This window comes from Poecilia mexicana, unplaced genomic scaffold, assembly GCF_051168715.1.
Source record: "Poecilia mexicana isolate PSO_F unplaced genomic scaffold, ASM5116871v1 scaffold_7, whole genome shotgun sequence".
Classification (NCBI taxonomy): domain Eukaryota; kingdom Metazoa; phylum Chordata; class Actinopteri; order Cyprinodontiformes; family Poeciliidae; genus Poecilia; species Poecilia mexicana.
The window spans coordinates 18,726,185-18,745,332 of record NW_028263376.1 but is presented as its reverse complement, the minus strand read 5'-3'; the positions used below and the strand labels follow the sequence as shown (position 1 = coordinate 18,745,332).

General features: G+C 42.3%; 1 protein-coding gene across 1 annotated transcript in view; it reads left to right on the top strand.

Annotated features, from left to right (window-relative positions):
* Positions 1-19,148, top strand: part of camta1a (calmodulin binding transcription activator 1a) — a 155,922-nt gene that overhangs the window by 97,353 nt on the left and 39,421 nt on the right. Inside the window, exons 4-6 of the mRNA XM_088007524.1 lie at positions 4,803-4,917; positions 5,369-5,450; positions 6,102-6,186. Coding sequence (XP_087863650.1) covers positions 4,803-4,917; positions 5,369-5,450; positions 6,102-6,186 — 282 coding nt within the window. The remainder of the gene's footprint in view (positions 1-4,802; positions 4,918-5,368; positions 5,451-6,101; positions 6,187-19,148) is intronic.

Here is a 19,148-nt window from a genome sequence, read left to right as displayed (position 1 = left end):
GTGGTCTCCTACCAAGCTTTTCTTATTTCACTGTGCAAAACTAATTATGCATTTTTTCCCTTTATTATACACGTACCCTCTTGATTATACTTTCAGCATATTATTAAAAAGTAATCTAGCTTTATTTATTGAAAAGGTTGTTAAGTGATCTTCTAAAGAAAACATTCAGTTCTTTTAACTCTCTTACATTTCTACCTGCATAAATTAGCTGTGGTGCCCTGATGACGATTGTGTATTAAAATTTAGACTTTTAGTTTTGCTTCACACATTTAAATACCCGGTTCTGTGGCGTAACATTTACAGCCGTTGAAGTGTTTCATATTTTGTCTCATTACAACCTTCAACTTTAAACCTTTTGTATGAGATTTTATATAACAGATTCACCTTCTTTGCTGCAGTTTCAGCAGTTTTTATGTCTTTTTCAACTAACTTTTGCTCATTCTGTGTAAAACAGGTAAAAAGACCAGATATGTGGATTGCGTCCAACACCTGTTCTATCAACAGATTCTCCCATTTGGGCTTTATGCACCAACTCCTCCAGAGTTACCATGGGGCTCTCGGCTGCTCCTCACCTGCCTGTTTTAGGTGGACAGTCATGTCCTCAAAGGTTTGGAGCAGTGGCGTAGCATTTCTTTTCTTTTCTGTTCAGTTAATGGAAAGTACAGTGCTCCGTTTGATATGAATTTATTGCCCTATAACCTTCTCCACATCCCTCATACGTCGTCTTCTGTTCCTTAATCTTCATTTGTTGATTAAAGCTCTTTAACAACCTAATGGGCCATTCATAGAACAGCTGTGTTTATTATGGAATTAAATTGCATACTAATGATTTAGGCAATTAGTTGCCTAAATCTCAAATTTTATTTTGGAGTTTCAGAGTAAATAGGGCAGGAGAAAATAAACACAGATTTTTGCCTGTAAACTGAAAATGTTCTCTCTGCTTCACATGTATTTGCTTTGATGTGTCTCATTAAATTCCACTGAAATACATGGAAGTTAGAGGTTACAATTTGATCAAATGTGAGAAAAGTTCAAGGTGTGTCACTGTGCTGACAAAACACTACAAACATCAAATCGTGTTCATATTTCTCGCACTTCATTTTCCCATTAAAAACACGTAACAGTAATGTGAAAAAATATATATATATTTTCAGGGTAACAGTGGAAAATGTAGTTGTCAGCTCAAATCTGAGAACGAAAATATTATTTTACAATTTGAAAACATGTGAACCTGCTGTTTAGTTCATTCTGGAGAGGCGTGACAGGAGCCGTTTTACAGGGAGCCGAGCCAAAGTTTTGTTTTACACAAACTGCACAGGGACATTCAGACACTCAAAAACAAAAAAAACACACTTTCACACCCTGTGCAACAAACGTTGGGGTCACTCAGGGTCACTCACTACATCCTTCATTTTCAACCTTTCACTGTTAGACAAAAACCCGCGCACGCAGTCATTAAAGTTTGAAGAGTTCGCTTAGATTGTTTTCCTCCCACTCCCATGCAGGATCAGATAGAAACTGCTTCATGAATCCTTGGCTCTCGCCTCCCTCACTGCTTAGTGAATCTTCCTATGTATCTGCCAAATCCCGGAGTTGCTGCATATGTGCACAGCTATTTATTTAAAGACAAAAGCAACCTCTGATGCCAAATAAAATCTCCCAAACAAGCATTTTCTTCGGTGTGTTGCTTTCTAGGAAAGCCTGACTTACATCTCCGTTCAGGCGATGTGTGCCAGGAACAAGAAGCCCAGTAGTTTTCATACTGGAGGTGCAGATTCCTGCAGCTGGACACCTCCACCGCTCTCCTCAGCTACAGTCTCTTTTTTTCCCCTCGCTTTCTCTCTTTTTCCATATTCCTCAGAGCTCTGAACCCTCACTGTTCCTAAGTCCCTGTGTACCATTTGCTGTGTCCATATGAGATTTGCAGGCAGTAGTCTGTCAACATCAGAGCGGCAAGGAGACTGGAGCTCCCAGAGCGGCAACAGGGAAAGGTCAGCAGTGAGTGAAAAATGTAAATATTCAGCCATCCGGCAGTCACAGAGCGAAAGGGATGAAAATAACTCCTATTACACAGCACCGACAGGGAGGGAACGCAGAGGACAGAGAGGGTAGAGGCAGGCTGTGAATGGGAGTCACATGGACTTAACTTTCAAAAAGTTAGCCTGGGAAAAAAAAACACAAAGGAAGGAGAGTTAGGGAGGTAGATTTTAAAGATTGAAGGAAAAAAGTATGTAAAGAAGGGAGAAACAGGACGGACAGAGGGAAGTTAGGAAAAGTATTCTATGGATCAAGGGAGGGGCGGTTAACCAGGGGTGTGTGTGCCTCTTTATCCACTCCTTATCCACTCTTTATTGAGTCAAAGCCTGGGTAATGAGACAGGGGACAGGAATAAAGACCTGCGAGGGGGGTCTCCTCTCAGCCCGTTCATTTTCTTATGTTCTTTTCACCTCTCACTCTCAATCTGCTCATCCCTCCATCCCCCCGCACCACTTCCACCTCCCGATGGCATTAGATCCCTTCAGAATCTCTGGCCCATTCCAGCAAATGACTAAGACTGGGGGGGAAAAGAGCCACTGCAGTTACCCGAGGTTACCAAGAATGAATCCAAATGGCTGCTAAGAAGTGGGTTTCTGCAGATCGCTCTTAAATACAGTCAACATCGTAAAAAATCATATATTTTATCTTTAAATATACAAATTTAAAGCTGTAATGTGCATAAAAAGCTACTTTTAAACAGGAATGTATTAAATATACAGGCGCAGAACATCCGAAAAGAGTTAATTTACTTCAGAAATTCAATTCTAATTTTTATTTATAAAAAAAAAAGTTTCTTTAAAAATATTATATTGCATAAAACCACAGAAGGTAATTTTTAATACAGACATGTAATATTATGTCCAAATTGTGACAGACAGTGAGTGACACTGTCTACAAGGAGCATAAACTATGAGGTTGATTTCCAAACGAGCCGGCTGTTCAGAGTGCTGGACTATATAAAAAGTTGTGTGGAAGGAAAAAACCTTGTAGAAAAAGGTGCTGAAGCATCGGAGCTTCCACTCACCGTTAAAGAAATCTGAAGCAAGGCTGGAATTTGACATTAAAACTCATTTGTTTTTGGTTTTTTTACTGCTTTTATGTAACGTTCACATTTTTTGAGAAACAGATATTTGAGTTTCCTTAAATTCTTGAAATGTATCAGTCTGTGTGTAATCAATCTGTTAGAGTTTACATTCTTAATTGATATTAATGACAGATGAACTTTTTGATGATGTCGTGATTTATCGGGATCGCAGGTAAAGGAAAAAAAAAAACACCGTCCAGGTGCCTCTGATTGATTCGATTGTCCCTTTCTCTTGTTTAGTGCTAATCGAATGTAATTTCCCGCTTGTGGCTCTCCATCAAATCAGACAGTGGAGTTTTGTGCTGGCCCGCGGGGCCACGGAGGTGGGGGATAATTATGATATGATTACGGAGGGGGTCTGAGAGAAAACTTCATTTGTCCCGCAGCCTGACTCAAACACAGAGAGGGGTCAATAGCCTCTCCCCACTTCCCCCACTTTTAAAGAGGAGGAGAGAGGAGCGAGATAATGAAATGACTCGTAAGGCAGGAGGGAATGCTGACGACCTTGTTTCTTCAGAGCTATCACTTTCTCCCTCTTACCCCTCGCAGCTTAGGCCACTTTGCTCTAGTCTCTGTCTCACATGAATACATTATTAATACCATCATTCACCGCAGTTACATTTTTCCTATTACATTAGTCCTTTGGACTATAATGACTTTGGAACTACTTGAATTAGTGTTATGTTGGAAAATGACTTGTCACTGTTGTCCCCCTGATCATTTCGGCACTATTACACAATATTTCAGCAATTTTAATTTATAGACTAATTCAAAGGTTACCTAATTGGACAGGCAGAATGATAACTTTGCGATTAAGGAGAGCCCTTAGCACTTTAAGCTGAGCTGTCCGTGGTGCTGAAGCACTGTTCACTTTTTCCTCTCCTCTCCTTTTTTTTTTTTTTTTTACTTTGAGGCTGTATTACTTTATCAAACTACCTGAAGCCAGTGCAGCCGGCAGATCATGTACAGGGACCAACACGTGTACTCATCATGCTTCACGCCTCGGCTCTAGTAAAGACGGAGGCCTCTCTCGTCTGCCTAATTGAATGAGAAATGTTGAGAAGCTGCTCTGCTGTGCGGGTCCATCGTTAAGGTGCGCGGGCAGGATATCCACAGCGGCCCGTGCCTGCAGGCTAAAGGCAGACAGATGGATATTTTATAACTATCAGAGTCCTCTATTCTTTCAGCTCAGTTGAGTTGCTTCTGCGCCGAGCGCTGGAAGACAGGTGCCTGACTCAGAACGGTTCAGGTGATGTGTGATGACGGAGCAGAGCTGTCAGGTCCAGATGCACATCAGATGCGTCCAGACTATGCAAGGCAACATAATGAATATTTCACCGAGATAAATCATGGATGAGCCTGGGCACCATTCTGTTGATTTCACTGAGCGGGTGGAGAGCCGGTAAAGCCTGGTGAGGTTCTGACTGGCTGTCTGCAACCTCGGGGCAAACGGAGGCTGTAGAAATATAATTGCCTTTAGCTATGCAGGCTGTTGTTTGTATCAAATGGAAATGCGCCTCGACGGAGTCGGAGTTCAGATTCATAGTGTATGAATTTGACTTTAGCCAACGTTACTGCTAAATTCAGTCCTCGATGCCGGACTGAGCACTCACCTGCACTGGGAGAGTGCGTGTGTTTGCCTACCTGTCAGCGTGTGCACCTCCTTGTCTTTGTGTATCAGACTTTGGAGCTCACTACGGCGGGAGACCATGGAGGCTCTCAGCACCACGCTGCTCTTGGCATCCCCTTCTCTCTCCACCATGAGGAGAACAGCTGTTTCAGGAGCACGTTGGGGTGTGAGCCACGTCCCCGTGGCTCCACTGTCTCCCTCTTCCTCTCTTTTTGTGCCATCATGCAAACGTTACCCTATTTCCACCCGCTGTAGCTACATGTAGTTTTCTTTTTCTTTTTTAATTCCTCTCTGAGCACTTTTAAATAGATTATACAAGTTTTAAGTTGGTTTCTACTCAGAAACGGTGACTTTGAGGCTTCTGTCTTCCAAACAAACAGAAGGTCACTCTCCTGCTTAATTGCGAGCCCCCCAGCTGATGCACCCTCTTTCGATACAATGAACGAGAGAGAAGTTGAGCAAACCTCTGGAGGCACGCTGAGCCTTCTCTCTTTGTGGCAGCCTGATCTGTTCCTTAGTGCCCGCGACCTTTTCTGTAGGCTTGTTGCCTGGCCCACCAGCACGGCCAATTATCACAAATCCCCCGCCGCATTTGTCTTGCCATTTTCCCTCTGCAGCCAAGGAGGCTTGCGTGGCCAAAGGCTCGTGCAGCCTCCTAACCGGCCTCGGTCCAGATGGAGAAACAGAGTCCCACAACAGGTATGTGGTGCTTAAATAATTCAGCTCTCCTGAAAGGTTAAGGCTCTGCCAGCAAGGCGAATTGACATTCATCCTGCTCCAGAGTCCTGCTCCCGCTCTCAGAAAGAGGAGACATCGACATGTTTACATTTTGTGACTTCAATATTGTTATTGACCCCAATACTTTACATGGTGTTCGTCTCTGCTTTGGGTTTACGGGCAGGATCAAATGGATGCAGAGCTGAAATCACATGTCTGAGATCAGATCGACTGTAAAAGTACAAATAAATAAATAAATAAAAATTATAATATTTTGTTCATATATATATATAAAGATTAATTCTCCAGAAATTTTCCACATTTTGTGAGTTTATTTTATTGAAATAACTGGGGATATATTATATATTTGTGAAGTAGAAAGAAACTGAAATATGGTTTTCAAAATTTCTCACTCTGAAAATAATGTATGCCTGACTCCAGTCACCCTAAAGCCAGTACTTTTTACAATCAACTTTTGCTGTCAGTTACAACTTCAACTATATTTTGGAGCATTTTGCTGTAGGTTTAGCAGTAAAATGGATTCTTACATTTTTGTACATTCTTTGCAACCAAAGCTTAAGAACAGTCAGATTGTATGGAAAGTGTCAGTGAAGACCAATCCTCTGTGCTAAGAATCCAGAACAGTTTCCCTGTTCTTACTAAGGACAAGCACGCCCACAGCATCATCCTACCATCCCTGTGTTTCACTGTGGGAATGGTGTGATCATGGTAACATGACTGGCACACATACTGGTCACATTTGACTGGAAAGCCAAACAGTCAATGGGACTTAACGCTTGATTTGTCTTGGGAGTTGAAGAAAAGACATATGATGTTAGTTGCACATCAGAAAATCAGTGAGATTTTTTTTTTATCTATCACCAATAAATTTAAATATCAACGTATTTTTCTCTATTTAATGACTTCAAACGCTAAAGGAACATGGTCTTTAATGGGTTTTCACTACACTACTGATGTGTGCCACTGTTTTAGTCAGATTCAGACAATCAAAAGTGTGAGTAAATAGTTTATATTGGCTGTATTTGGCTGTGTTTTATGTGCTTAGATGAGATGTAAAATGCTGAACTGGGGACTGGATGGCGAATTTGATTTCCTTGTTGGTTTCCCAACCAGCAATTCAGAAAATATGATTTCTGAATGCACTTTTACTCTGAGAAAATCTACACAGAGTTAAAATCTATTAAATCATTAGCTGACTTTGGATAACAATTGGTTTCATTTACTCTATATTTATATACTCAAAGTAAAGTGGCAACCCACACTTCTTGTTTTTCCTAATATAAAACAATTTAAAAGTCTTTCTTGCCACAATCATGCTCTGATTAACGTTGATTCAGCACTTAAAACCTTATGTGTTGAATATTTTGTGAGAAAATATAACTTTTTTTTCCCTCTCACTCTCTACCGGGCCTTTACTTTTGCTTTATTTATTTGTGTCAAAAAGCAACGAAAAATCAGTGTCACAAACCTGCGCCGCTTCCTACTCACGTCCAGCCTTTAGGCTGCCTGTGTCATTTCTGCAGGCTCAGGCGTGATGGCAGAGCCGCGCACGTGTCTCCCAGCTTCCCAGAGAATACTGGTCACAGCTAATGACCAGAACTGTCTGATTTGTCCTGCCCTGATTACTCCTCTGAGCCCCAATTAGTCGTGGATGAGGCCCGACATACCGACACAATCACTTGGATGTGAGGGACGGATGAGGCAGGGAAAGGCGGGATGGAGGTGAGGGTGGGAGACGGGGAAGTGTTGGGCAACAATTAAGACGAGCAGAGAGGAGTTGGTATGAAAGCTCCCTTTGATGCGAGACGGGAGTCGTTGAAGCCACTCTGCATTCAGTCAGTTATCGATCTCAATTCCCCTTTAACCAGCCACCACTTTAACACAGCTCTGATTGAAATTTCTATAATTGGCAATTTTCATTGTGAAAATCTGTGTCTCTGGGGGAGGTTTGCTTCGTTTTGCTTTGAAAGAGGCTGATTTCTCTCTGGATTACAGATAAAGAGATATATGAATGATATAAGAAAAAAAACTAAAATTCAGCCAATGTGGTTCAATCAATTTAGCAGCTGAAGTGAGAGTGAAGTCCAGCAGGGCTCCGCAGTTTTTCATTATGATTCCAAAACACTGTCTTCGATTTAAAACTGCAATATTTGCTGCTTTTGCTGCTGGTTGACGCTTTCTCTTTACCCTTTCTCCTGGTCAACCCACCCACCATCCCACCTCTCCATCTGTCTCTATTTTGCAAAACCAGACTTATCTCCTCTACATTACCGAGCTATCTCCTCTCTGCAAGTTTCAAAAAGGAAAAATAAAGAAAAAAACACCCTCTCCTTTTTGACCCCCACTCCTTCTCTCTCAGCAGGGGGTGGTGGAAAAAGTAACTGTGAGCACACGTTCAGCCTTCAGAGTCAAACCACACTTCTTTTAGTCTTTTTTTTTTTTTTTTTTTTGAAGGGAGTACATGCCATACCGAACGCAAACGCGCACGCACACTTCAGTGGAACGGCTCTGCTCCCATCTCCGTCTGCTCTCCCCCGTCTCAAAATACGCCCACGCAAGCCAGCGAGGAGGAGGAGGAGAGAGAGAGAGAGAGAGAGAGAGAGAGAGAGAGAGAGGAAGGTAGAGGCTGGGAGAAGTGATATGGCGGGAGGGGAGGAAAACAAGAGGTGGCAGGGGTGCTCGAAGAACGGCGATTAGAATTAGAAGATTAGAAGTAGAAGATGATATCATTTGGTCGAGATGAGCAGGAGCAAATGAGCAGCGCAAATCACCCGGTGTTAACGAGCTGCCTCGTAAATTACTGCGGCCGGGCGGCCACTTGAAGCCAGATCAGGGAACGTCTCTGAACCGCAGCGCTTTAACAATATTCAGGACTCTCCTCGCACTTTATAAATTTATATAGTTTTTGTTTTCTTTTCATTGCCCCAGAGCTGAATATTGGCCTGGTGCAGCAGAATCATGGTGCATTTCTTTATAAATTGTGGGCTGTTTTAGACAGCCTCAGCGCCCCTCGTGTGGGAATCCTAACCCTCGTGCGTTGTGGAGATGATAAATCCGCCTCCCGCCGCACTTCAACGGGGCGCAGCAGAGCAACAGTGAAAATCATTTTGGGTCCTCAACAGACTTTGTCTAAAATTCAGCTAATGCTGTTTTATTTTTCTGTTTGCCAAATATGCAGCCTAATACAGAGATTCTAGCAGAGAGGACATTTTTAAAACATGCACAGGAAAAGGTTTCCAAATTTCTCTACAGCTAGAAAACCAGGATCAGTCAGGATTCCCATTTGCAAGTTGCTACAAGTTATGTTGAGGAGGACACAACAAATATAAAGAAGGTAGCTTGTAGCCTCCATGCAATATGTCTTGTGTAATGGTAATACTCTGAGTACACCATGCCCACTGTGAAACATGGTGGTGGGAGCGTCATGCTGTGGTTTTAAATAAGAGTTAAATCCAGCATTATTCTGTTAGCAAAAAACCTGAGACTGAGAAGGAGATTCACCTTCCCACAAGACGATGTCCCAGAGCTGCAACGAAATGATCAAACTGCATTTAAGGCCCAGACTTTTACATAACTGAGAATCTGTGACATAGTCGATGTTTACAAATGCTCTAAATCCAGTCTGGCTCAGATTGAGCTGTTCTGCAAAGAATTTGTTCAATTGTGAAATGTGGAAAGCTGAAAAAGACAGACAAAGCTCTACAAAGTGCTGAAATTCAAAATTTTATATAAAAAAATTTGCCAAACTATGTGTATTTTGTGATTTCTGTCTGTCTTACACATAAAATCTCCCTAAAATATGCTCAAGTTTGTGGTTGTCCCATGGCAAGATATGAAAAGTTCAAGGGGCATTAACACTTTTGCAAGGCACTGCAAAACTGTTGATTTTCTTCAAAATGTAACTTCTTATTTTTTTTCCCAGCTTTTAGTTTATTTTTCTTTTCCCTAAAAATATTCAACTGAGATTTTAGCAGCTCAGTAAGAAAAAGTTCATGTTTTTTTTTTTTTTGTTTTTTTTGTTCAGGAGGCCAAAAAAGTTGGATGTAGACACAGTATAATTTACAGTTATGTGGGAGAACTTTCTCTGTGTTTGTGTTGTTAACATTCGAGAGTAGTCAGGAAAATATATATTTCTGTTTTAGCCAGGAGCCGAGCAGCAGGAGAGTGACTTTTACTGGCTGCGTTTTAAATATTGCATGACTTCCTGATGGCAGTGTGCTGTCTGAGGTTCTGACTGGCCTGTATTGACCTGCCCAAATAAATCAGCCTTTCACCCCCACGCTGTCCTCCTCTTATGAAACTCGTCTCCTCCATCCTTGCTTCATCCCCTCTTCTCCTCCTGCCTGTTTTCGTTGAACTCTCGAGCTTTACCTGTTTCACAAGACGTCCTTTTATCCCTCTACCTCACGTTATGGTGCAACTCACTTTAGCGTGCGTGTGTGTGTGTGTGTGTGTGTGTGTGTGTGTGTGTGTGTTTCCTCTACATGGCATTGCTCCTCTGCCAAGGCTCCTAACGTCATATGCAGCCTGGCAGGTGACAAATAGTTTTTTAATTGCTTGCACCAGGAAAATCATTAGTCTCTTCCCCTTCCTTGGTGGGACCAGGCAGGACGTGTGTGCAATAATAATAGCCCCACTTCTGTTTCCCATCTGCTATTTTTAGAACAGGTATTTTCGGGGGCCATCTCTGTGTTTGTATGTATACATGTGAGTTGTCGGCAAAAATGTGTGTGTGTGTGCGTGCACATGTGGCCGTACACGGGCGCAGTCAGGGTGGGCTAAATGGTCCAGAAGTATTTTTCCTTGGATGTGACGGAAGGAGAGTGTATTTGTCAACTCTGCTCCTGCCTCTCGAGAGTTTTTCTCATTGCTGTTGCAATTCCCAAGCCCCTGGGAGTATGCTGTTTGTCTCTGTGTATGTGCGAGTACTTTTTTTTTTTTTTTATGTGTGTGTGTGTACCTCTGTGTCTGGCAGGTTCTGGCCCAGGCCATTGTGCTGTAGTGCATTACTGTAGCAATCCAGCGACACAGTGGCCAGGCAGATGAAGCCGTCCAGTTTATGGAGCAACCTGCAAACTCCAGCTGCTTTTGGTTGGGATTGTGCTTAGTGGTGAGATATAGTATTGATTTTCTCTCCTTGGTGCCCTTGCCATCCCTGTGTAGATATGCACCAGTGCTCAGCATCCATTCACAGAGGGAAGGGGGAGGAGAGAGGGAAGCGAGAGCAACGGATGATGTTTATGTGACGATACTGACCCCATTCGTTCACATGGAAAAGCCGTGGAGCACACGGTGCCCAGGCAGCCGAGCGGAATTGAGTTGGCGAGGCTCAGATTGCAAGATGAACCCTGAATTTGATTTTTGTGTTATACAAGCATTTGTTATCGTATATCTCGGCGTCTCCGGGTGTTTGTGTGCGTCTGCATTCTTGTGCGAGTTTACAACGCGAGTGGGCTCGCAAGGAGTCTGAACACAAATCGGTGTTTGTGCGTGCCAGTTGTGTTACGTCTGCGTGTGTCAGCAGGCAAATTGAATGTGATTTGGTTTGCGTTCTCACTTTATCCCCTTGATTTAAATCCCAGTATGGAGCTGTGTCGAGCTTTGTTTGGAGGCCGTTCAGAGGGAAGATTTCATCGGATCCCTCGCAGCCACAAAGCAGCAGTTCATTACAGTTATTATTTTACAAATATATTACGCAACCTCAAAGTCAGATTAATTTGAGTTAAATGCCACTGTGCAAAACTTTAGTCAGTTAATTATAAAATATATGACAAATTATTAACATCCCGTGATTTTACGAGTTTTAAGGGGTTGTGCAAAAGTATTTACACCAATTTAACTTCTCACTTTGTCGCAGTGATCTGCCACGCAGCATTTTTCATATATTTTATAGGTAAAGTTTAGCTTCATATGACCAGAGCAGTCTTTCACATTGTTCTCAAGTGATTGCTGAGATTAACACCGTCTGAGCTTTGGATCTCTGCTACTCCTCCAACTTTTTAACTTTTTCTGCAGCTGTTAAAACGACACTGAAGGTTGTTTTTTGCAGCCTTCACAAAATAGATCCATGTACTTTTTATAGAGATTAAATTATGACGGTCTATCACGTAAAATCCTGATGAAGTAACAGTGTCTGATTTTTACGTAAAATGTGGAGAATTTCCAGGCCCACTGTGCATACACTCATCGTCATTCCTGCCTAAATGTATACATATATTCATAATATCATTTTTTCATCACAAACAGTGGCTGAAGTGAGAATCTAAACTTCTTCGTTTAGTATCTCGTTCCCGATACACCAGAAAGTAATGATTTCACTGTATTTCAAGTTCATAGTAGGCAAAAAAAAAAAAAAGCACACAAAATGTATTTTTCATTTCCCACTGTAATGCTCTGTTCTAAAGTCTGGCATGAACAAATTAATATTTCGCAGCCTGCACCAATAATTCATCAAAGTGAAAGAAGCCAGCATATTAGGAGCCTATAAAAGTTTCTCAGTTCATATCACAGTTTATCCAACAGTGTTGTGTGTGTTGACCAACATCAGAGTCGTCACAAATTTCTGGGATTGTTAGCCACCGCTCGCGCTCTCTTTCTGTTCATTCATGTGTGTGTGTGTGTGTGTGTGTGTGTGTGTATGCGTGATCAGACTGTGTTCTGCCACCCTGTCCTGGCAGTGCTGAGACTGGGGAGACCCTGTCTCTTTCCAGAGTCATCTCTCCAGCTTTGTTTGACTAAGTAGTGCCATGGTGTATGTGTTGGAGAGGGCCTGAGTGCTAACAGCAGCAGCAGTGCAGCGTATGTGTGGGTTGCCTGAGCCAGCGAGGCTTGGCACCGAGAGGCAGCATATGTTCGTGGCCAGCTTCCTTCCTTCCTCCTCTCCAATCTCTTGTCTCTCTGGTCTTTTTCTCTCTTGCTCACTTGGTTCTGCTATGACCTGCTCCTCACCCTTCCAACCCGGCCCAACGACAGCCGAGAGATCAAAGGGGTCCACCACCAGGGGATCCAAACGTCCCCTGAAGACAACCCACCGTGTCTAACTAATGTCCCCACCGGTTTCTTCTAAGAGAGACACGGACCTGCGCTCGTCTTTGTCGTTGGTCGTTTTGGCGTTTGATCAGAGAGCATTTGGTGCAGCAGGTAATGCGTTGTGACTGCAGTGGGACTCCGGTTCATTTCTAATGTCGTTCCAAGTGCTGGCCGCTCACACCTGGCCCCGTCCCTGCCCTACATAAACTGTGGCTGTTCCCGCTGAGTGTCAGAAGCAAACACATTTAAATATAACCAAACAGCTAAATATGGACCACCATTCTGTAGCCCCATAAAGAGTTAACTGCGTCCCAGATAGCCCCAACCAGCTGCTTCAGCTGTTCACACCTACTCTCCTGCTGCCTACCCTCCTCCTTGCCTCTTGAACCAGTAAACGAACGCTCATTTGCAAGTTAGATAAATCCTTTGAATGTATTATTGATGCAAACAAATTAGCCTGCAGGCCCCAGACAATACCTAATGGAGCCTTGGCTTATGGGTGAGGTAGTTTCCAGCGAGGGCACCGTCGGTGTTCCAGGATTGATGCCTGCTCTTCTGCCCCGTAATTATTTCTTCTACAAATTATTCAGCTGTTCTGATGCAGTGTGGGGGATTTAAAGCAGCCTATATGATTCCAGACCTCCACACGACAACATTCATTAGTTTATTAAAGGGGGGGAAAAAACACATAGGCAATTAGATAACTAGGATAAAGCCACCAAAATGAGAGGACGTGTTATTATTCAAGTTTATGCATGCTGCACATTATTCACTGGGGTTTATGTTTGTGTTGCTTTTCTAAGGGAAATTCTCTTATCTTGTTGCACACAGACACATGCAAACACTTTAGCAGCCTTGTATAAGCCTGCTCGTGCATTTACAGAGACTTTAACTGATTCCCTTTCACAAATATGCAGAAAAACACCGGCAGAGAAGCGCCTGGCTGAAAAGGGGGACACGTATAGGCACGTACGCAGGGAGAGGGAAAGAAAGCCAGTGCGTCTAATTTATGCTAGCTGGCAATAGTGTGGTGGAGACAGAGGTTGTAAAAGTGAGAAGAAAAACTGAGAGAGGAGATGAGAGAACGAGGGGACTACCATGCTGTCCTCAGTGATTAGAAACTAGTATTGATCAGAGGAGGTAAAGGGAAGGCTGACTGAGAGAGGGAGGGAGAAAACAAGCCCTACAGCTTGGACCCTAACTCTCTGGTGGCCTCTTCTCTGTTCCGCTCCTGCAAGCTGGCCAGGGCCACTGGGAGATTCATCAAAGGGTCTTATCCCTCTATCTGGCCCAGCTGCAGACACACAAATACACAAATGAATGCATGCATACACATACTTCTGGCCTTTGAAAAACGCTCCATTTGATGACATCCCTTCTCATTCTGCTAGGGTGTTAGAGGCCTTAAATTAAAGCCGATGTGCCGGCACCGGGGTTCTGAAGACAGTCAAGTCCTCCTTTTTCTCAATTGAAGTCCAATTATCTCCGTCAGACAAGTGGCTATGGAAATGTGCCTCTTCTATCTGACATGTTTGCTTTTGTAAAAGTCTTACTTCATTGTTCTTCTCAAACAGAAGCAGAGCTGTGCAGAAGTGTCCGTACCCCTTAAACGCTGTTCCATTAAAATTCCTAAATTCTGTGTGTTTTATTAGATTTTACAGGCCGGAGAAAAGTGCCTCCTCGGCATAATGCTGCCACCACTATCCTTCAATGTGGAGACAGTGTGTTCAGTCTTTCTGTTCAAATAACAGAAAGACTGAAGCACTTCATGGAGTTTTCTTCATGCATGTTGGTTTTAACACCATATCCTACCAAGTATTTATCTAGTTTGTAGTGCATATATCTTAATACATTAGAGATAAGTTGAAACTAACTTACAAGTAACATTTCAGTAAGATATACCAGCTTGGTTTAAGTCCATTAATTCCTAAATATTGATAAAAACATATTAGATCGACTGGCAGATTATTTCACTTCAAACTGGGGAAAAATGTGAAATTATCTGCCAGTGGCTCTAGTACATTTAATTAATATTAAAGAATTATTGATTTAAAACAAGCTTCTATATATTAATGAAACATTTTGAAAGTTTTGTATTATTTCAAGTGTTCTAAAATATTTGCAATAGAAACTAGATGAAAATACTTGGTAATATTTGGTGGGTTGTTTTTTTTAAGTGCTCTGCCAGTCTAAAAATCATGCATGTTGGTCTCTCTAAATCACTTCACTCGCTACTGGGGGCCATTTAGAGAGACCAACATGCATGCTTTGAACTGTGAGAGGAAGCCAGAGCACCATGATAGAACCTGCATGCCCACGGGGAGAACACGAAACTCCACAAAGAAAGATTGCAGCAAAATCCTAAGCTTCCTTGGGCAGAGAATTTCACCTGCTGTTTGTGAAAACGGCGTTGTCGACCTGCTGCTTTCCAAACGCGTCACAGAAGAATAAAACTTCCAGTCGTCACAAACTGCATGTGTCAAGTATGACAGCAATCAAACAAAGGAAAAGCTCAAACATGCTCTCTGACAAACGGCACCAAGCAGCTCATCGAGATGATCTGTCAACGTTTGTTCTGTAAGTCCAGTACAGAGCGAGTTGAGAGGAAGTATTTATTACTTTGCACTCTCTCAGGGATAGACCCCTGAGTTAATGCATTTTTTCCTCTTAGTCTCCTCTCTTCCTCCTCTGCTCCATTCTTCCTGCCTGCTTTTCAGCTGACTCCGAGTTTTGGCAGTCTTATTTGCCTTTCGATCCAGATCAATCTCCATCTTATCTACAGTTCCTGAATCATAAACATTTCATAAGCTCAGCCTTGACACTGACAGACTTGGAGAGGTGCTTTGCTGCGGGATGCCTTGGGAGGCCGGCTGATGCCGGACTTTACTCCGCCTGAAGAAAGCGTTGAACTCTGCCACTCTGCGATTCGCCGTCCTGCTCAGCTGTCAATCTGTGTCAATGAGACGGATGCGAGGTTTCGTGTGTTCTTCCGTTCACACGTGCTCGCACACACAACATAGGTGTGCCCGGTTTTATCTGTGAATATGTGTGTGATGTATTATTCATGAGAAGAAACATTCGTCTCAGTAAGGCACCTTCAACAATTTGGAGACGTGGTGTGCTTAACAGCTTAATGTAGTTGCTGCAATTTGGCTCTCCTCTGACTGATTAACGCCGGCACTCCAGTCCTCCATGTGTTTTGCCTCACGAAGGATTAGATGTTGTTAGAAACATGGCTTGCAGGGAAGTTTACCTGACATTTTCTGATACGAGTGTCTTTAAGAGTAGCCCCGTAGTTTTACATTTCTGAGTGAGTGTTTAAGGAAGTTGAAATCTGGTGAAGAATTTGTGTTTCTCTGTGTAAGCCCTGACCTGAGGGCCTTTGAAAACACCATCCACTGGTGTATTCTTTTATTTATTAATTTTTTTCATTAATAAATGTACACTGCCGGAATAACAACAGCTGGGCAATAAAAGGATAGATTTCACAAAATCCAAAGTTTTTCAAAAGCGCCCCAAAGAAAATATCTGGTAATTCTGCTTTGTTTGTGTTGTGGTCAACGGTATCACAGGAGGCTGGTCTCAAAAACCTTTTCCACTAATAGGAAAACTCAGACTTCTTCAGCTTACCCAGATAACATTCCTGTTTTTGAATACATGTCTAACTTTATCCCTAAGTGGAATAGTGTCTGCTTATAACACACACAGATAAAACTGGGCACATTTATGTCGTGTATGCAATCGCATATGAGTGGAAGAAGACAAACCTCTGACATGAATCTACTGGAGAATCACTTGAGGAGACTAACGATTTTTTTTTTTTACCATTATGGCTGTTTGAATTGGAAATATTTCTGAACCCATATATAGGTCATTCTGCAGGTGCCAACATGGTGAGGTTAGAAGAACAATTCACATGTTTATTAGTTCACAAAGATTTCCATAAGTGTAAAATAGTGTATAAAAAAACAAGATTAACAAAAACATGAATAATAGTAATTTACTGTACATAACATGCTGATGTACAACTGAGTGGGATAACTTTAAATTCTGTATATACATCGTGTTCATGTGTATTGAACTTTTAAAAAAAAACACCACAGGATATTTGCAGCACATCGGTGCAGAGAAACAAACAGTTTAGCGGTAAGTTGTGAGACGGTCTGAAGGACGATCATTTTTGGTGGGAGTACAAACGGAGCGGCAGTTCTGCAAGAAAAATCATTGGGACTTGAAGTTCATCTTAATGGGATGTATTAACTGCAGTAAATGGGTTTTAGAACAACTTGGCTCAAAACGATTGCTGAAAATCTTTGCTAATAAAATCTGACCGTTCCAACCAAGCCTGGTTCTGCTTCTATGCATTGTTCCTGAACTCCTCCCCGTGTTCTCACACCGTGCTGCAGCTGTACAGAATATGAGTGGAATTATAATGAAGGAAAAACAAATGCATGTAGCCAAAAGGTGCGCTGATCAGTCACCTCACAATAATGTCATCAGAGCCGTGTGCGCGTGGAAGCGTTTTTTGGGGATCCTAACTGTATTAAATAATGACAAAATAGCAAAGTAACCAATCATGACATGTTCTATAGGTGACAGAACAGTCTGGCTCTTAGCTTAAAGTGAGAGATCACACCTTTTGTCTCTACTTTTCTCAATTTGCCCCCTACTGCATTTTCTTTGCGAAACAGCAGGTTAAACTTTCACTCTTTGTGTATATAAGTGCTGCCAACAGTAGAGCAATCAGCAAAGTGCCACCTCAGCACCTGTGCTTTAATGATTAATACCATATTGATGGTCTCAATTAATTTCCTATTACACCACCAGAAGGCTGCGGTTGCTCTGTCTCTGTCACGGCCCGGTGCTTGTTTTGGGAAGCCTTTCCGTGGCAGCTGCTGACTTGAGATAGCACTCTTCTTACTAGCTCTCACACAACATACTTTTTTTTTTCCTTTTGACAGATGTACAAAAACATGCACACATGTGATCACAATTTTGTATCTCGGGGAAACACACACACACACACACACACACACACACAGAGACGTTATTACACGCTGTTTGGCTTCTCACATTTCACACGCTCGCGCACAGATAAACAAACAAAATGCAACTCTTTCTGTTTGTTGAATCATGTTTAAAGCAGGCTTGTTTTTGTTTTAGCTACAGAACACAGAAATGTTCAGAAAACTTCTTCGCCTCTTTGCACGCCACTCTTTTAACATATTTACTAATCTCAGTTTCTACCTGTCTCTGTGTTAAAGGGTAGACCCTTGTGTATTGCATTTGAACCTGTGGTGATGAGCAGGATTGCGTTTTAGGCTGTTTCCTGCAGCCTCTGCCTTTATTCTTGCATAATCTCTTCCCCTGCAGTGTTACACATTTGCAACAGGGTGTAAGCTACTTATTTATTCCCGTGATGATCTCTGTCTGAGCTGTGATTTGATCACGCGTTCCCATGTCCCCTAACTATCTGTGGATTTCGACTCAACCCGCAGTCAACACTGCCCCTGTGGAGGAGCTGGGGAGCTGCAGTTTGTCGATCAGATTGGCAGAGCCTTTTTTTTCTCCTTCTCTTTTCATATCCAAATAAAACAGCCTCTTATCTTTGACCACTCTGTACTTCATCCCATAAATGCTTCTATCTCTCTCTAATATGCACTGTTTATCTCAACCTCATTCTTTTATTCTGTCACGCTCACAACCACACATGCTGGCTTTATTTTTCATTTTTCATCTGGAACCAATATACACTATCGGTTGCTTAGAAACTATTTGAGCTTTTTTTTTCCCCCCACAAGGGCAGACGTTTGATTACCCATTTATATGGTGTGCATGTGTGCGTGCGTGCGCGCGCGTGTGTGTGTGTGTGTGTATCTCCAGAGAGGTCTTGCCAAAGCTGAGCTCAGGGTTTGCTCCAATATTCAGTCCAGTAATGATAATGAGCCCTTCAACACATTTGACAGCGTACACAGCCTCAGCAGAGGAGTTTTGACCAAATAGATTTGGTGGTGCCCTCGCTGAAGATGTGTGAAATCAGTAAAATTAATATTTTATTGGAGTAGCATGATTTCACACAGCATTTCTTAAAACTGTCTGAAAAAGACCAATGGCCACACAGACCAAGACCAGACACTGTTAGCTGACAACAGCTAGAAAAGGCAGCTGAAGGTCACCATGTTTCTGAGTTTGCTAAACTCTACCGGGACATTAACTCAGACGAGGTTAAGACTTAATCTAATTTCATTTCATCTCTTTAATTTTTAACCCTCCACCCAAACAGGGTGGTTGGGTGGTGGGTTGGGTAAGTTGAGCCCATTGTTTTGGTAAAGTGGGAGGACGGTTAAGATAAATAGGCGTATAGCCACAACTGGTAGAAAAAAATCACTAAGAAGTCTTGCAAACTCAATTCAGTCAACATATTTCTATTGGCACAATAACCACTCTAACCTCTAATGTGAAGTTTTCAGGACACCATTAACTTATAGTTTCAAAATAGATAAAAAAAAAAATGCATCTTGTTTTACACATCTTGTGACCTCGAGTAGTAATCTGAAGATGCCTTTGGATCTTTCAAGAATATAAACATATGGCAAAATCAACTCAGAACTGGTTCATCAGATGCCACAT